Here is a 17799-nt window from a genome sequence, read left to right on the forward strand (position 1 = left end):
TGTATATAGGCTGGTTAGCATTGTAAATGTCTGGCCACGTCTGTGGTAGGAAAATAAAAAAACCCATCTTATTCGCCTTCATTCTTCCTCCCACCATATTGTTATTGGTTTTATTACACTACTAGCAGTACCTGCGTTGCTGTGGCTCAGTCTGGTTAAATGGGAAAGAAAGAAAAGAGAAAGTGCACGTTTCTAATATGTTTAGTTTCACAATGCTTGTGGGTATACGATATTTTTGTTGTTCCATTGTCTGTGGAGATATAGAGATTGAAATTGAAATTGAAATAGGTTTATTGAGGTAAAATACACACAAAGGGATGAGGTAGCTCAAGCTATTCTCACCCCGTTCAGTACAACGTGTTAGTACATACATAGACACACATCACAAACAATAAACCTGTTACCAAACATTCTGAGAGATAAACATGTACATTTCCTCCTTCACAAGTGGTATGGTATCAGACGTACACAAATACTTTTATGACCTAGTTATACGGATAATTCAACAAAATATTACAGTCTTGGTGCAAAATTCTTATATCTCTCAAGAATATCATCAACCTTTCCTTTGTGACACATCCAGGCTATTTGCTCAGGAACAGTCCTTATCTCAGTGTTTCTATATACATTAATCAATGGACAATCAAGAACATAATGGGCAAGGGTGTGAGACCTTAACATACCACATAGTTTACACTTCGTGTCATTATCATGAACGCCTATCCCATATTCCCAGTAATATTTGTACCCAAGCCTGAGCCGCATGTACACAGAGTCACTCCAAGCATTTCTCCTTTTTCCATAAGTGAAAAGGGTGTTTTGACTCACATACATGTAGTGTTGCATGGTTAGACTTCTCTCATACATTATCCCTCTCCTCTCCACTCCTGCCTGTGCCTGAATATTTCTGATTTTGCTTCTTATTTGTCTCATTGTGAATTCACATTCAATGTCAATTTGTGGTTTTGATGTGGCACGTTTGGCCAAGTCATCCGCCACCTCGTTGAGCACTATTCCAACATGAGATGGAATCCACATGAATTTCACACTATGACCTTTCAGCTGTATCTCAGCTATTCTTCTCTTACAATCCTCAACTATAGACATGAAGACTGGGTTTCGACTGTTTAAGGACTTCAGTGCTCCTCGGCTATCGACAAATACAAAAACATTTTTGTCGTCATGACGTACTTCCTCCAAACACGCCAGAATGGCCTGCAGTTCAGCTTGTGTGGATGATATATAATTACTAAGCCGGAGTTCAATTTTCCTGTCCACAGTCCCAAACTCCGTATATTCCCTTATTAGGACACCACACCCTGCCCTGCCATCCTCCGCCACCGACCCGTCGCAATATACATGTAAACTGTTGCCTCTTGGTAACCGGGATATCATGCTTCCATACATACACCGTAATTGTCCCGGTTCATGATGAATCTTTTTCACATTGAGGGGTACAATTTCGACGTCTATTTTCTGTACTTTCCAGGGAGCAGACATATTACCCTGTCGAGAGGGTTTACAGCAGTCAAGTACATCGTATTCCCTGAGGTCATGAGCTAATCCCCTCGTGTAGCGTGTCTCCCTCAGTTTCCTGGAAGTGTGTACGTCACTCAAGCAGGTCTGAACGCTCTCAAACAGCTTATCCCCTCCTTTTCTCCGCATGAAACGAATAGCTACTCTAGTGTTAATGTCACGGACTCTATCACACACACTCTGTAAATTTAATTCCATTCTCATTATTTCAATCATTGCATTTCTTTGACATCCAAGAATAATCCTCATAGCCTCGTTCTGTATCAGCTCTATTTTTTGAATTCTGCCTTGGCCTGTGTAAGACAAAACGGGTGCTGCGTAGTCTATCAGGGACCGAACAGTGCTTATGTATAACATCCGTAAGATAGGTACCCCAACACCTTTACCAGAAAAAGCCAGTGCTTTTAGAGGATGCAGACGGGCTTTACATAAGGTGCTGATATGATTTATTTCAGCATTCTTACTCTCACATGTGTATCCAACATACATGCCCAGATACTTGTACTTCTGAACACGGCTCAGTTCCACACCATTTAGAGTAAGTGTTATATTTCTTCGTTTCCTATACTCATATTTGGTTTTATCTGCATTTATAACTAAGCCTAACTTGTGACAGGTTGTACCAAGTATGTTAAGAGCAGTTTGAATTTTGTTCCCGGAAGTGCCTTGTATAAGAATGTCATCAGCATATATGATCGTCGTGACCCCTGGAGGATACATTTCTGATGCTAATCTGTTCATTAATACATTGAATAAGGTGGGACTTAATACTCCCCCTTGTGGGGTACCTAACTGAAACCTCCGTTCCTCAGACATGCATCCCTGATAATACACCTGACCTTTTCTGCCTTGTAGATAATCCCTTATCCAGTGTAACAATCTCCCTGTTATTCCCAGATTGGCTAATTCGTATAAGATTACTTCCCCATTGGCTTTATCAAATGCTCCTTGTAGATCAACAAAAACTCTACAATTGTCATCCATATTAGACAAACACTTTAAGAGACAATCCGCAGTACTTTTGCCTTTGATAAAACCAAAGAGATTACTGGACATGTTATCACCTACAAGGTAGAGTAGCCTATTTAACAAAATCCTTTCCATCATTTTACAAAAGCAGGATATTAAGGAGACAGGTCTGTAGCCACCGTTTGACTTAGGGATAGGAATGATGACTGCCTCTTTCCATTTTCTTGGTAACTTTCCCTCTCTATAACTCATATTAAACAAATCAAGTAAGGGACTAGGTTTCATACCGGCTAAATAATTAAGAATGTCATACGTTACTCCATCTTTCCCAGGAGCAGTAGAGCTGCCACTTTTTATAGCATCCAGTAGCTCATCGTGAGTTATCTCAGTGCACGCTATAGATCTTGTATTTAAGGCACATAAAGTTACTCCATTTCTAATATTTTCCCATGACTCAATGGTGATTCTCGTGTCTGCAGGTAAGGACTCCATACCAGCAGCACTAGCCCATTTATCTACTAACTCATTAGCAACCTTCCCTGGATCTGAGTGAGCAATGAATTTGATATAGAGATTGTCTGGTTTGCCGACTCTAGAACACGCAACATATAATTGTCCATGTGAGAATCAAATCCGTGTCTAGAAATAAACTGCATATGTAATTCTAAAGATTGACCCTGAGCTTTGTTGATGGTGATTGCAAACGCCAATCGAATTGGAAATACAATCTCTTAAATTGAAATGGAATATCTGTTAGAATGATAGGAATGCAAGCAGGCGATGAGTCACAATAACGTGGCTAAAGTATATTGACCAGACCACACACTAGAAGGTGAAGAGACGACGACGTTTCGGTCCGTCCGAGACCATTCTCAAGTCGATTGTGATGAGGAAGTAGAGACAGGCAATAAATAAGCAAGAGAGAGCTGAGGAGCACAATAAGGTGTAGTAGAGGGATAGTAGTAGTAATGTGAACTGCAGAGGGCCTATTGGCCCATACGAGGCAGCTCCAAATATAACCACCGAATGAGAAGGAGATAGTAATAGGAATAAGAAGAGGATAGCAAGGGAGCGTAGGAGAAGACAATGAACAGAAAAAGGGGAGAAGAGAGAAAGAAAAAGAAAGATAAATGGAAAGGGTAAGCTTATGTTAGATCACGTTTGTTAGAAAGATTAGAGCATTTGAGTATATACTGTGAAATGGAAGAGTCCACAGCAACAAAGCCAGGACTCAAGTTCATGTTGGGTACATTGTTTATAAGAGCCGATTCAACAAGACGGCGTCTGTGTAGAGTAGAGGCAGGAAAGATTATTTTGGAAGAAGACCAATCAATGGGATGATTAGAATCCCTCACATGGCAGAAGAGAGCATTGTTAGTGTCTGCAGACTTAACACTTCTCTTGTGTTCTTTAAGTCTGTCATTCAGTATACGGCCAGTTTCGCCAAAGTATTGGAGAGGACAAGATGAACAGGAAATAGAGTAGACACCAGCAGCATTAGATGCAGGAGGAGCAGTGTGAACTAGATTGCTACGAAGTGTGTTAGTTTGTCGAAAGGCGAGTTTAATGTCAAGAGGACGAAAGGTATTGATAAAAGTTTTGAGTTCAGATATGAAGGGAAGGCATAGTACAGTGCTACTAGTGTTGGAAGCAGGTTTAGGATGAAAGAAATTTCGTTTAGCTTGAGAGTAGGCACAGTTGATGAAATGCAATGGGTAACCAAGGCGAGAGAATGATTTGTAGATAAAGGCAGTTTCAGAATCAAGAAACTGAGGGTCGCTGAGGCGTAGAGCGCGGAGGAAGAGAGAGACGAGGACATTTTTCTTAACAGAAGGAGGATAGTGGGAAAAGAAGCTAATGTACATGCCACTATGCATGGGTTTGCGGTAGACAGAGAAAGAGAACCCGGACACAGAGCTGTGAACGTGAACATCACGAAAAGGAAGGAGGGAATTAGATTCTCACTCAACTTTGAAATGGATAGAAGGAGCCAGATTGTTAAGAGAGGAGAGGAAAGGCTGGAAAAGACTAAGGTCATGAGGCCATAAAGCAAAAATGTCATCAACATAGCAAAGCCAGAGAGAGGGATGAGTATCAATAGGAGGAAGAAGAACAGTTTCAAAGTATTCCATGTAGAAATTAGCAAGAACAGGGGAGAGAGGGGAACCCATAGCAACACCGAAAGTTTGAGTGTAATATTTACTGTTGAAAGAGAAAGAGTTAGTCAACACAGAGTCTAATGAGATCGAGGAAATCATCAGTGGGAAGCGGGAGAGGAAGAAGGCCCTCTGACGCCTTCTGTCTAAGGAAAGAGAGAACGTCATCGAGCGGAACATTAGTGAACAGAGAGTAGACATCAAGACTAAGCATCTTACAAGAGGGTTGCAGGCGTAGTCTTTCTATGAAGTCCTGAGAGTGACAAAGGTGGGCAGGGGAAAAAGTGCCAAGGTAAGGCGTCAGGGTTTTAGCGAGCCAGGAGGCAAGAGGATAGCTGACAGAGCCCCGTGAAGAAATGATAGGACGAAGAGGAACACCAGGTTTATGAGTCTTAGGAAGACCATAGAAATAAGGGAGAGAAGGGCAGATGACACGGAAAAGTTTAATGAGATCAAAGTCAGGAGAACAAAGACTAGAGAGCTGTCTTAGTTTGCGGTTAAAGGAAGTTTTGAGGCGATCCAAAGGGTTAGAAGTCAGAGGAGCATAAGTGCGAGAGTCAGAGAGCAAGACATCGGCTTTTCGGAGGTAGTCCTCACGGTCAAGGACAACCACCGAATTGCCTTTGTCAGAAGGAAGGATAAGAATAGAGTTGTTAGATTTCAGAGGCGCAAGGGCAAGCTGGAAGCGACGAGGAAGGTGCTGATTTTTAGAAAACAAGCTGTCAAGAACGGGGATAAGTGCCCCTCTAAAGGCAGACAGGTCCGAAAGAGTACTAGAGTTAGAATTGACAAACCTGTCAAAGGAACTAATGAGATCAATGCCACAGCGTGGGCCAGGGGAAGTAGCAAAAGACAGACCAAGGCCAAGAAGTTCTTGCTGGTGCTTAGAAAGAGAGTAGGATGAAAGGTTGGTAACACAGTCAGAGAGAGTATTTGGCCCAAGGACTGTTGTCCTTGGGCCATGTGAGGGATTATAACCATCCCATTGATTGGTCTTCCTCCAAAATAATCTTTCCTGCCTCTACTCTACACAGATTCCGTCTTTTTGAATCGGCTCTAATACACAATGTACCCAACATGAACTTGAGTCCTGGCTTTGTTGCTGTGGACTCTTCCATTTCACAGTATATACTCAAATGCTCTAATCTTTCTAACAAACGTGACTTAACATAAGCTTACCCCTTCCATTTATCTTTCTTTTTCTTTCCTTTTCTTTCTCTCTTCTCCCCTTTTTCTGTTCATTGTCTTCTCCTACGCTCCCTTGCTATCCTCTTCTTATTCCTATTACTATCTCCTTCTCATTCGGTGGTTATAATTGGAGCTGCCTCATATGGGCCAATAGGCCCTCTGCAGTTCACATTATTACTACTATTCCTCTACTACACCTTACTGTGCTCCTCGGCTCTCTCTTGCCTATTTATTGCCTGTCTCTACCTCCTCATCACAATCGACTTGAGAATGGTCTCGGACGGACCGAAACGTCGTCGTCTCTTCACCTTCTAGTGTGTGGTCTGGTCAACATAGGAATGCAAGGAATGAGAACATCTTCACCTTCGAAAGGTCCAGTCAAGATTGTTGCTTCTACGACGTCGCTGATTAATTTTTTTTACTGCAAGGTGCGTGACGTTGCAAAGTTTTGGCTGGTTGATATTTCGCAACATGATAATTGGTAAGCCAATTTTCAGTTGCCTTATGTGTGGTGGTATCCTTGGCAGATCGTGTAAATTCAAAAATTCTGTTGGGTAATTAACTGCTTCATGTGGTTCCTCAACAGTGTCGACGGACTTGTATGTGACTGCCTCGCTTTCTATGTTAGACTGAATAATATTGTTAAGGTCGTAGACGTCTTTGTTTTTGACCGCAAGAATAGCTCGTTCATTCAGCCAATCGTGATTCATATAATTGGTTTGAATATTGAGAGAACCTTTTTCAACCAATTCTTCTTTTGACGTCACTAAATTGCAGAAGTTATGAGGCAATGAAATTCGTCTTGAGGTCAGATCAACCGGCAGGTTCACGTTGCCATTTTCCAGAAATTGATGTGAGAATATCTCGGCTGATGGATCGTTTTGCAGTAGCTACAACACTACATGCATATTTGTAGTTAATTTAAATGTCTTTACGTGGCGCTACAAAGTAGAGTATTTCAGGTAGGCATTTATTTCGTCTGCTGGTGTCGATCAAGGAATTACAGGTAATGTTTGGCTGAAATCTACTGCAAACAATATTAACGCGTTCCCAAATGGTTTGATGTTTCCACGCAAATCTTGCAATGATCGATCAAGAGCCTCGAGCGATATTTTGCCATGCATTGTGCATTCATACCAAACAATAAGTTTGCCTTTCTGCAATACTTTTCCCAGGCCTGACGCTTTAGAAATGTTGCACGTGGGAGTTTCAATGAATTGCATGCTCAATGGCGATTTCAAAGCTAAAGTAGCAGTTCATCGACCTGGTAGCAATGTCGCAGCAATTCCGGACGATGCAAGAGCTAAGGTTTGCCATTTTGGGATCGAAATGCTGCCAGAATCAATCTAATTAGAAATGTTTTACCAGTTCCTCCTGGAGTATCTAAGAAGATTTCTCCAAGCCCGTTATTGACAGTTTGAATTATTTGACTGTAAATGCCTTTTCGCTCAAGCGTTAGCTTAGGAATATTTGATTAAACATACAACAACAGATCACCCGTGTTGTAATTTTGTTCACGACGCAATTCTACATCGAACGAAGCAGCAGCAGATCGATTCGATGATGGCATTTCGAATTGATTGAGAACTTTGTTCGCGATTTCTAAGCACAAGTCTTCAGTCATTTATCAACGCTTTGTTGTAGATTTTTGCTGTAAAATCCATGGTCATATTTGAATTTTCCTTGCGTATTCGACGGATAATATCTTCAACCATGTGCGATTTATATTTCTCCCATAACTCTGTTGGAGATGAAGGAGAGCCGGTGGTCAATATGATTGCAAACAATGCACGAATTTGATTTGGATGTGACGTGTTGGACGCGTCATTAATGCACACATCCCAGTATCGGTCGTTTTCCAATAAATTCAGAGCTTGATATGCACTACGGGAAGTGGCATGTATTACAGTGTTGACAAATCTGAATTGCTGGAAAGACGTTGAACTGGGCACATTTACGTACAGCATGTGAAGAAAGAAGCATTCATCCTGATTGGGATGCATGGTATACAGTCTGCCTATCGTAGTTTATTTGAATATGTCAGGTTGTCCGTCGACTCGTTCTCATCGTTTACGTCGTTCAAATGATTTTCTACTGGCATTCCATGTGTAATACGTAGACACTTCCAAATACAGCAATGTTTTGGCAAACGCGTCATTTTGACATAACGTGAAGAACGCAGTTAACGCTGTAGCTGGTGGATTCATAGCTGTTTGTTGAACATTTGCAGCTGTGAAATAAATGTGTTGTCCATTTTCATGTTTTTAAAACAAAAACAAAAGATACTAACGAAGTAATTCAATTCAAGTGCAGATCAATCGACACAGCTCAATTTCACCACCAATTGCACTGAAAAATAAAAACAGTTAAAAGAACAAAATGAAAAACAATGAAAAAAGAAACAAATAAACTATACCCACGAAATGAACAGTATGGAAAACAACACGGCTCAATTCCAATGCAATGTCACACAAAATAATTAAATCAAAATTAAAAATCAATCAAAATCTATGAAAATTCAATTTATCAATGCAATCGGAAACATTGATATGGAATCGTAACATATTTTGCATAGCTTGTGTTTGGTCTTGCATGCAACAGATGGCATGGTTTAAAAAAAACGCATAGTTTTACCTGTCACAGGTGTGGCATCTACATAGTAGGTATATAAAAACACGCACGTATGCAAATGGAACGTTGTCAAAATTTCAAAGCAATCGGTGAAGAACTTTTGGAGATTAAATTGTGTGTTGCTCCTGCATCCTACAGATGGCCCTGTTTTTTTTCAAAAAAACCATGTTTTCTGTGGGGAGCCCTTACGGCTCCCTGGAGCTTATCGGGCTAATGTATGTTATATTAGACCGGGACATTAGCTAAGGAGTTCAGACCTACCAGGGACCAGTGCCAGAACCTGGCCCCTTCAGAGAGGTTTCAGGGAGCAATGGCCCTGGAAAACCCCATTGTGGTTGGGGTTTTCCTTATCTGCCATCGACTGGGGTCAGGCACCCAGAAAGGTAGGCATAACAAAACAAACCCCACATGGTAAAACTAAAACAAAAAACCGAACAGAGAGGTAGAAACTCTCTACAATCCCAAGGAAACAAGCAAACCTCACACTTTACTGCTGCACCGATCATCCGCGCAGCCCTCCCCTCCCCGAGAGTGGGAGGGGGGAGCCCCGGATCTACCGCGCCGGCTGCCTAGCATCAGTTCGTAAGCTAATGTCAACCGGGATAGACACTTCTCTGGCTTCAGTTTCCTAGGCTGTGTTTGCCTTGTGCGGCGTTCACTGGTGTTAGGAGGAAGGAACTTTATTGTGAGAAATTTACTGTATCTGTGCATCAATTCATCTTTCAATCCTGGAGAATGAGCAGGAGAATTGTCGAGGAGAAACAGGGCCTTGAGTGGCAAATGTTACTCCTGCAGATATTTTTCTATGGCAGGGCACAGCACTTCATTCACCCACTCCAAAAAAAAAAAATCCTAGTCACCCATGCCTTTTTATTAGCCTTCCACATCACACATATTTGGGTTTTCTGCACTTTATACTGTTTGAAAACCCTTGGATTTTCATAATGATACACTAGCAAGGGTTTAATTTTCAAATCACCACTCGCATTTGAACACAGTACAAGCGTAAACCTATCTTTCATAGGCTTGTGTCCGGGCAAGGATTTTTCCTCTTTGGTAATGTATGTCCTCTTAGGCAATCTTTTCCAGAATAGTCCTGTTTCGTCACAAACACCTGTTGCGGTAGGTATCCCTCAGCCTCTGCAAAATCTTTAAATTCTTCAATAAATCGTCCAGCGGCTGGTTTGTCTGAGCTGGCAGCCTCCCCATGCCTCGCAACACTATGGATACCACTTCTTTTTCTAAATTTTTCAAACCAGCCCCTGCTTGCCTTAAATTCCTTTGTATCTGCATCACTCGTTCCAGGGGTTTTCTTTACAAGGTCTTCGTGCAATACCCTGGCTTTCTCACAAATGATGGCCTCCGAAACACTATCACCCTTTAACTCTTGTCGTGTATCCAAATTAATAACAACTTTTCCACTTCAAGTATTTGTGGTCTTTGTTTCTTCATTGTTCTGACTCCTTTTGCCACTTTAGCACTCATAATGTCCTTTTTCTTCTTAATAATTTATAAGTACAAGTATCCACTCAATTTAACAGCCTATATGGGGCTGAGCCCAAGTCGTTATTTACGGAGCTCCGTTATTTCCGACGTTAAGTTGGGTCGGGTAATTTTTCAAGTAACATTCAGGTAGGATATATTTTATACTGTATAACTAAAATTAAATAAAGTTAATTGTGTAATTGCATTCCAATTTAGTGCACGGCCGACGATTAAGCCAGTTGCTGGCTGCTGCATGGATGATGTGTGAACACGCTCTGATCAAGTCCAGATGGGTGGGAAAAAATTGATTCATTCCTTTGTATTGAAAAATATTTTATGTATCAATCAGTGAGTTAATATTGTCTTAATAAAATTTTAGAGATGTGTTTTGATTTACCCTGAACAGTGCAGGTAATGTATTTTTAATGTTACGACACAGGCTGTGGCGGCCATGCCATAACAATGGCGATCGAGCCTTGTCACTGAGAGCTAGCCAAGACGAAATATTTTGAGCTCACCTTTTCTCTGCTGACGATAGAATATACATTTGCAGAGACTAATATGTAGCTTTTGTTGAAAAAAAACAATTAATATCTTGTAATACTATAATAAAATTGGTAAATTGACTTTTAATGTTACGACACAGGCTGTGGCGGCCATGCCATAACAATGGCGATCGAGCCTTGTCACCGAGAGCTAGCCAAGACGAAATATTTTGAGCTCACCTTTTCTCTGCTGACGATAGAATATACATTTGCAGAGACTAATATGTAGCTTTTGTTGAAAAAAAACAATGAATATCTTGTAATACTATAATAAAATTGGTAAATTGACTTACTTTTAATGAAGCTGAAGATTACGAAGCTGTGAAGATTACGTCATCCTCTGCAGCGCTTGTTTTATATTGTTTATATTGTATACAGGGTACATACTCTATGTACAGTACACTTATTTTCAGGCACTCACTTCACACAACAGCTAGCCTTACTACTAATTCACATGAGTTCTAATTCTACTTCACTATTGACAATTATGTTGAATGTTAAACTCTGCTGCTGCTCATGCATGAGAATATCCTTTATCAAGTTTCTTTATTAACTCCAGCTTCTGTGCAACCGTCAGGCGCTTCCTTTGGGTAACTTTTGGCATTTTGTAAATTAAAAAGATCACAATTACAGTACAGTAATATCCTTCACAATTGAAGCTAGCCGCGCGAGTTCACGGTAAACAATGGGAACACATGGCCCGGCGGAGTACATACTAGGTCCGTGGGAAAAAAAATACCTAGTGCCTATACATACTATAAAAGGTATTTAATAAGAAAACAAAGACTCTTGCTTAATAAAAACTGTTTCAAAATATTTTATTAATAATAATTTACAATTTTCTTCATTAAAGTGAATCATTTTAAAAGAAAATTAAGATGTAATATATGACTCTGGACGATCCAGGTCGGTGGCGGCCTGGTCGCCATGTGAGGGGACGCTGATGCCACAACAAACCCAATACCGACTGTCGGTAATATCGACCGCAGACCGGTATAGCAGGCTCTAGCTACTGGGCTCCCAAACCGGTCGTTAATACCAGCAGATCGGTATAAAAGAGGCCGTTAAATTGAGTGGATACTGTATAGTGCATATTGTTGACGTGGCTTTGTTGTACTGCCTACAAAGTTCAACAACCTGTGTACCGTTCTCATGCTTCCGAATGATCTCTTGTTTCTCCTCTATTGTCATCCTCACATGGGCTTTCTTGCCTTGATCCTTACCACTGGCTTTCTTGGGACCCATGGTGATATATATAATAACAACTTTTCTGGGGGGAGCCCCGTCGGCTCCCCGGAGCTATCCCAGGCTGATATGCTAATGTCAGACTTTGGCATCAGTCATGTGTATGGAGTTCTTAGGCCTACCGAGGACCACGGCCAGAACCGGGCCCCCTCAGAGAGGCAAGGGGAGCAATGGCCTATAGAAGCCCCCATGTAGTTGGAAGCATTCTATGTCTGCCATCGACCGGAACAGGCACCCAGAAAGGTAAGCGCCCCAAAACAAACCTCTATTCTGGTTAAAATTGCTACCAAAAACCGAACTAGTGGATAGAACTCCCCAACCGAAAACAAGCAAACTAGTGTGACGTCACACACCGCCGCGCCGCTGTCTGCGCAGCTCCCCCCTCCCCGGGAGGGGGAAGGGGGAGCCCCAGACCCCCCGCGCCGGCTACCCACACCTCAGTTCTTGAGGCTGATGCTATAGGCGATGGTCGTGTGCTCTGGCTCCGGTGTCGCTACTGCACTGTGCTTTGCGTGTGGTGTTGGTTTTGTGGGTGCGAGAGCCAGGAGTTATCTTCAGTACTCGGGCTGCATGCGCCTAGGGCTGCCTTCCCTAGGTGCCCTGTAAGTACTGCCCTTGGGGCTTGGGGCCACCTTCCACAGGCTCCTCGGGGTCTGCCTCTGCTGGTCCGTTTTACCTTTCGGTTTTTTCGGCCGCCTGTTGGGCTCTTGGGTGTTCTGTTCTCCCTTGTTACCGGCAGGTAAGAGGCAGTTTGCACTGGTAGGGGCGCAGGGTGCTGCTCAGCTTGTATTTCCCGACATCGCGGCCGGCTCTGTTCCTTGGGGTTCTGTCATTTTATTCAGTTTGTTTTTGCCCTTCCACTGTTTTCGGTGGCGCCCCCTGCTAGGTCCCCGTGAGTGTACACGTCCCTGAGGTTCAGCTTTAGAAGTTTGCTTGGTAGTTTTGGGCGCCGGTTTGCAGCACCCTGCCTGGGACTACCTGAGCGCGAGTCCTCTTAAAGTAAACGCTCAGGACCCTGGGAATCCCCTAGGGGGCGCGTGGGTCCGATGGATGTGACCCCGGAGTCCCCACTCGCTGTGTGCGAGTTTGAGGGTTGCTCGGTCCCCTTGTCTCAGGGTGGCCCTCATTGTTTTTGCCTCTGCCACGCTGCCTGTTGGGTCGGTGATACTTTCGACCCTGAGTCCTGTGAGTGTTGCTGCTTGCTTGTGACTCAATTTACCCAATCCTCTGATGATTCTATTCGGATACAGGCTGCGCGTGCGTTGCAGTCTAGGCTTCGTCTGTTGCAACGCGCTCGGTTGGTTGCTTCCCCGGATGCCCCGGGGCTGCCCCGCTTTGCTTTTCGAGACCCGGACTTGGGGGTGGGGGTCGCTTCGATCCTGGTTCAGTCCGCACCTCCTCGTCCTTCCCCTTCTGTTCGTTCTGGTCCCCCGCCCCTGCTTCCGGCCCCAAAGCGTCTGAGGGTTTTCGGGGTCGGAGCAGGGGTTACTTGACCTCGAGACTCGGGCAGCTTCGGGGGTTGCCCCTTCCAGGGGGGCGGCAGAAGCATTCGAATCTTGTCTCCCGGCCGAAGCTTCAGGGTCTAACCAGTGGGCCCCCCTTCCTCCAACTTTTCCGGCTGCTCCGTCCTTGTCTTGTGGGGTCGGGGCTTGGGGAGAGGACTCGGCCTCGGGTCCTGTGGTGACGGACCTCGAGGCTAGGGAGGGGCTGACTTGGGGGCCTTGGGCCCCACTGGACCCCGCCTGGGTTTTTCTTCCCACTGAGTGGGGCTTATTGTTACAAGGAGTGGGGTTTTCTTTTCCCTCCTCTGCGTACGAGTTGGATTTGGTGTCGGCCCCTCCCCGGGTTCGGTTCCGTGTTCCCCCGGGTACGTCGGTTCCGTCCTTCCGGAGGTTTTCGGCTTATCGCATCCAACCTGGTGTGGTGCGAGCGGCCTTTGCAGCTTACCTCCTGCGTGACCCGGATTATGCCTCGGAAATGGATCCGTCCACGTTCAGGTTTGGGACTTCGTTCCCTTTCTAGCTCCGTTACGAGGTTCCGGAGTCGTCCTGGCTAGCAGACTGCCCCTTGTTTGGTCTGGATTCCTGGCATTCCTTCTGTCGTTCCCGCACGTTGGAGTGGCGGGAAGCTTCCACGGTGCTTCAGGTTTTCCTGGGGGGCGAACTTGAGTACCTGAATGAGTGCTTGTTTGCCCCTGCCCTTCCCCGCGATGTGGGCGTTATTCAGCTCCATGTGCAGGTTCCCTCCCTTTCGGCGGCGCTCGTTGCGGAGGACTTGCGCGCCCGGGGCCTTTTGTGTTCGGCCTTGCGGTTCTTTTCCCTCCTGGAGCTGTCTTCGGATTGGCTCATGGAGGATGTGGGGACGCTTGGGTCCGTCCCGGGGTCCGGCACCTTGTCCTCGGCTGCGCGTTCGTCGGCTGCCTTGTTGAAGCTGTTCACGCCGATTTTGCGGGATGCGGTTTCCCTGTTTTATGCTTCCCGTCTCGCGTGTCGGCAGGCGGTGCTGGGTTCCTCCGTGGAATCTGCTTGGGCTCTGGCTCTTAGGCGTTCTTCACCTTTTTGTCCTCTCCTGTTTGGGGAGTCGGCCGTGGCGCAGTTTATTCAGGCTGCGTCGGCGGCTTGTCGTCCGATGTCGGACTTGTTGGTTTTCCGGGGGTCCCGGGGTGGGTCTTCCCGGAAAGGTCGTGCCAGGGCTCGGGGTTCCTCTCGTCGTGGTAGGCCTCTGGTGTCAGGTTTGGGGTTGGCTCCTCCTGCGGACCCTCCCTCGTCTGGTCGGCGCGGTGTTCGCGCTGTGCGGGGTTCTGGGTTTCGTAAGGGTTGCCGGCCTCTTTCGCGGTTTGCCCCCTTGACGGGGCGATGGGGGGGGCGGCTTGCGCTGTTCGCCCACACCTGGTCCCACGATTCGTGGGCCTTTCGGGTCGTGTCTCGCGGCCTGCGGTGGCGTTGGGTGGCCCCTCCCCCCTTTGGGGGGTCGGGGCTGGCAGGGCAGATTTCTTCCCTTGCGCTCTGTCGAGTCGTCTTGGAGTGGGTACGCTTGGGCGTCGTCGAAACGACGTCGTCCCTCAGATGGGTTTCCCGTCTGTTTCCGGTTCCGAAACGGGACTGCGCGGACCTGTGGTTCATTCTGGACTTGTCCCGTCTGAACCCCTGGGTTCATTGCCCCTCCTTTCGGATGACTACGCTGTCTCAGGTTCGGCTCCTCTTGGAGCCGGGAGCTTGGATGGTGTCCCTGGACCTCCGGGACGCTTATTGGCATGTCCCGATTCATCCGCGGTTCAGGGACTGGCTCGGTTTTGTTGTTGGGCGTCTGAGTTACCGCTTTCGTTGTCTCCTGTTCGGGTTGAACCTGGCACCTCGCGAGTGCACGCGCCTTACACGGGTTGTGGTGGCTCGTTTGCGTCTCCTAGGTGTTCGGGTGTTGGCCTACCTCGACGACTGGCTGGTTTGGGCTCCCAGCCAGTCAGCTTGCTTGCTAGCCAGGGATTTGGTTCTTTCCCAGCTCGCCGAGTTCGGGTTCTTGGTGAACTGGAGGTAGTCCCATCTGGTTCCCTCTCAGGTTCGGACTTGGCTGGGTCTCGTTTGGGACTCTCGAACCGCCTCCTTGTCTCTCCCTCCGGAGTCTCTCCTGCGGCTGTGGTCCCGCCTTCGTCTGTTTCTGGGGGGCCCTCGCGTCACCCGGCGGTTGCTCGAGGGGCTGTGCGGGAGCCTGAACTTCGCGATGGTGGTCTACCCGCCGGGTCGGGTTTGGCTTCGACGGCTGTTCTGGTTCCTTCGGGGTTCCCCCCTTCCGCCTCTATCGCGATCGCAGAGTTCGACCCACGGGGGCCTTGCGTCGGTTGCTGCGTCACCGGCTTCCTCTTCGGGTTTTTCGGGGTTCAGTGCCTTGGCGCCTACCCGAGCCCTCGCTCGATGTGTACACGGATGCGTCGTCTCTCGGCTGGGGTTTTGTGACCAGTGCTCACCAGGCCGGCCAGGGGCGTTGGGATCCGTCCTTCCGTCGAGCTCACAGCACGGTGCGGGAGTTCACGGCAGTGTGGTTTGCTCTGGGGAGGATTCGGGTGGCCCGCGGATCGACGATTCGGCTCCATTCGGACTGCTCTCCGGTGGTTCATTGCCTGAACCGCGGGGGTTCGATGCGGTCCTTGTCTCTTTGGGGTTGGTCGCTTCGGGTGACTCGTCTGCTGAGTTCTCGGGGTTTGGCTCTCCTGGCGGTTCACGTACGGGGCGTGTCCAATGTCTTGGCCGACATTGGCCCTGTCTCGCTTCGTTCCCCTCTCCACGGAGTGGACGGTCGACGACGAGTCCTTCCGTTGGCTTTGCCAGACGTTCGGGCATCCCGAAGTGGACCTCTTCGCGTTGGCGTGGTCGCGGCGTCTTCCCGTTTATACGGCGCCCTTCCCCGATCGCGAGGCCGTCTGGGTCGATGCCTTTCGGCTAGACTGGTCGAGGTGGGGGTTCCTGTACCTCTTTCCCCCGGTTCGGCTGTTGCTCCAGGTCCTGACTCTTTAGAGACTTACCAGGGGAGAGTTGTCCTTCTGGCCCCTTGGTGGCCGGCCCAGCCTTGGTTTCAGGCGCTGGTTGCTCGGTGTCCGAACCCGAGGGTTTTCCCGCGGCTCCGCCTCTTTCAGCAGATCGGGCCGGTACGTCACGTGGCTGGTTCGATCTTCTCCTCGAGTCTTCGCGTATGGTTTTTTTGACTCGAGTCTATCATCATCTCTATGGTGATCAGGTGGCCTCCTTGTTGGTGTCCCACCTGAGGGCTTCTTCTCGGCGGCAGTATGAAGTTAACTGGCGGTCCTTCCGTTTCTTTTTGCGTCTTCGTCGTGTTAGCTCCTTGTCTGTTCGGGTGGTCTTGTCCTTCCTCTCGTGGTTGTTTCAGGACCGTCATCTTATGCCTAACACTGTCGCTTCGTATCGTGCGGCGCTGGCGGAGCCGCTTCAGCTTGCTTTCGGTATCGATGTTACGTCTGCGCCATTTCGCAAGCTGTCTCGTGCATTGTTTCACCTCCGGCCTGCTCATGCGTCGCCTGAGCCGTCCTGGTCTTTGGACAGAGTGCTCGCTTTCCTTTCATCTCCTCGTTTCGTTGTGGCCCCTTCGGTCCAGGATTGTTTTTCCAAGGCACTTTTCTTGTTGGCTTTGGCCTCTGGGGGTCGGGTAGGGGAGCTTCATGCTCTCCTCCGGCGCAGGGGTTTCTGCTCTTTTGGTCGTGGTGATTGTTTTGTTCGTTTGCAGCCGTCTCCTTCTTTTCTGGCGAAGAATGAGACTGCTGCGTTCCGGAGGGGTCCGTGGGTGGTTGATGCTTGGTTGGTCAGGCCGGGGGTGCATCATGTTTTGTGTCCGGTTGCGGCGCTTCGCCGTTATTTGCGCGCCACAGCTTCTGTGTCCGGGGACGCGCTGTGGGTTGATCCGGTTTCCCTTCTTCCCTGTTCGCGGGTTCGGGTCTCTCAGGTCGTCCGCAGGGTTATTAGGTTATTATTAGGTTATTAGTTATTTCTGGGTGAGTCCCGGAGGCTCCCCGGCATCCCTCCCTCCCTCCCGGTCGGCGGTTTTTCGCGTTTTTGACATCCAGCCTCAAGAACTGAGGTGTGGGTAGCCGGCGTGGGGGGTCTGGGGTTCCCCCCTCCCCCTCCTGGGGAAGGGGGAGCTGCGCAGACAGCAGCGCGGCGGTGTGTGACGTCACACTAGTTTGCTTGTTTTCGGTTGGGGAGTTCTATCCACTAGTTCGGTTTTTGGTAGCAATTTTAACCAGAATAGGGGTTTGTTTTGGGGCGCTTACCTTTCTGGGTGCCTGTTCCGGTCGATGGCAGACATAGAATGCTTCCAACTACACGGGGGCTTCTATAGGCCATTGCTCCCCTTGCCCTGTTCTTTGTATCCTCACAAGAATACCAGTGGATATTCCTGCAGTCATTTCAGGCTTGGAAAGTGCCATTGAAGACCGGACAAGGGGTTTGATCTTCGTGTATGATACGAGGTGCCATTACATTGCTAGTAGGTTCCAATACTTATTCCATCTTTCTGTATATTTTTTGCTCTGTATACTA

The 17799-nt window shown here is 47.2% G+C and overlaps 1 protein-coding gene across 1 annotated transcript in view; it reads left to right on the forward strand.

Annotated features, from left to right (window-relative positions):
• LOC123754485 (2-(3-amino-3-carboxypropyl)histidine synthase subunit 2-like) overlaps nt 1-17799 on the forward strand; it is an 81505-nt gene that overhangs the window by 32037 nt on the left and 31669 nt on the right. Inside the window, exon 5 of the mRNA XM_069326668.1 lies at nt 17600-17746. Coding sequence (XP_069182769.1) covers nt 17600-17746 — 147 coding nt within the window. The remainder of the gene's footprint in view (nt 1-17599; nt 17747-17799) is intronic.

This window comes from Procambarus clarkii, chromosome 18 (genome assembly GCF_040958095.1).
Source record: "Procambarus clarkii isolate CNS0578487 chromosome 18, FALCON_Pclarkii_2.0, whole genome shotgun sequence".
Classification (NCBI taxonomy): domain Eukaryota; kingdom Metazoa; phylum Arthropoda; class Malacostraca; order Decapoda; family Cambaridae; genus Procambarus; species Procambarus clarkii.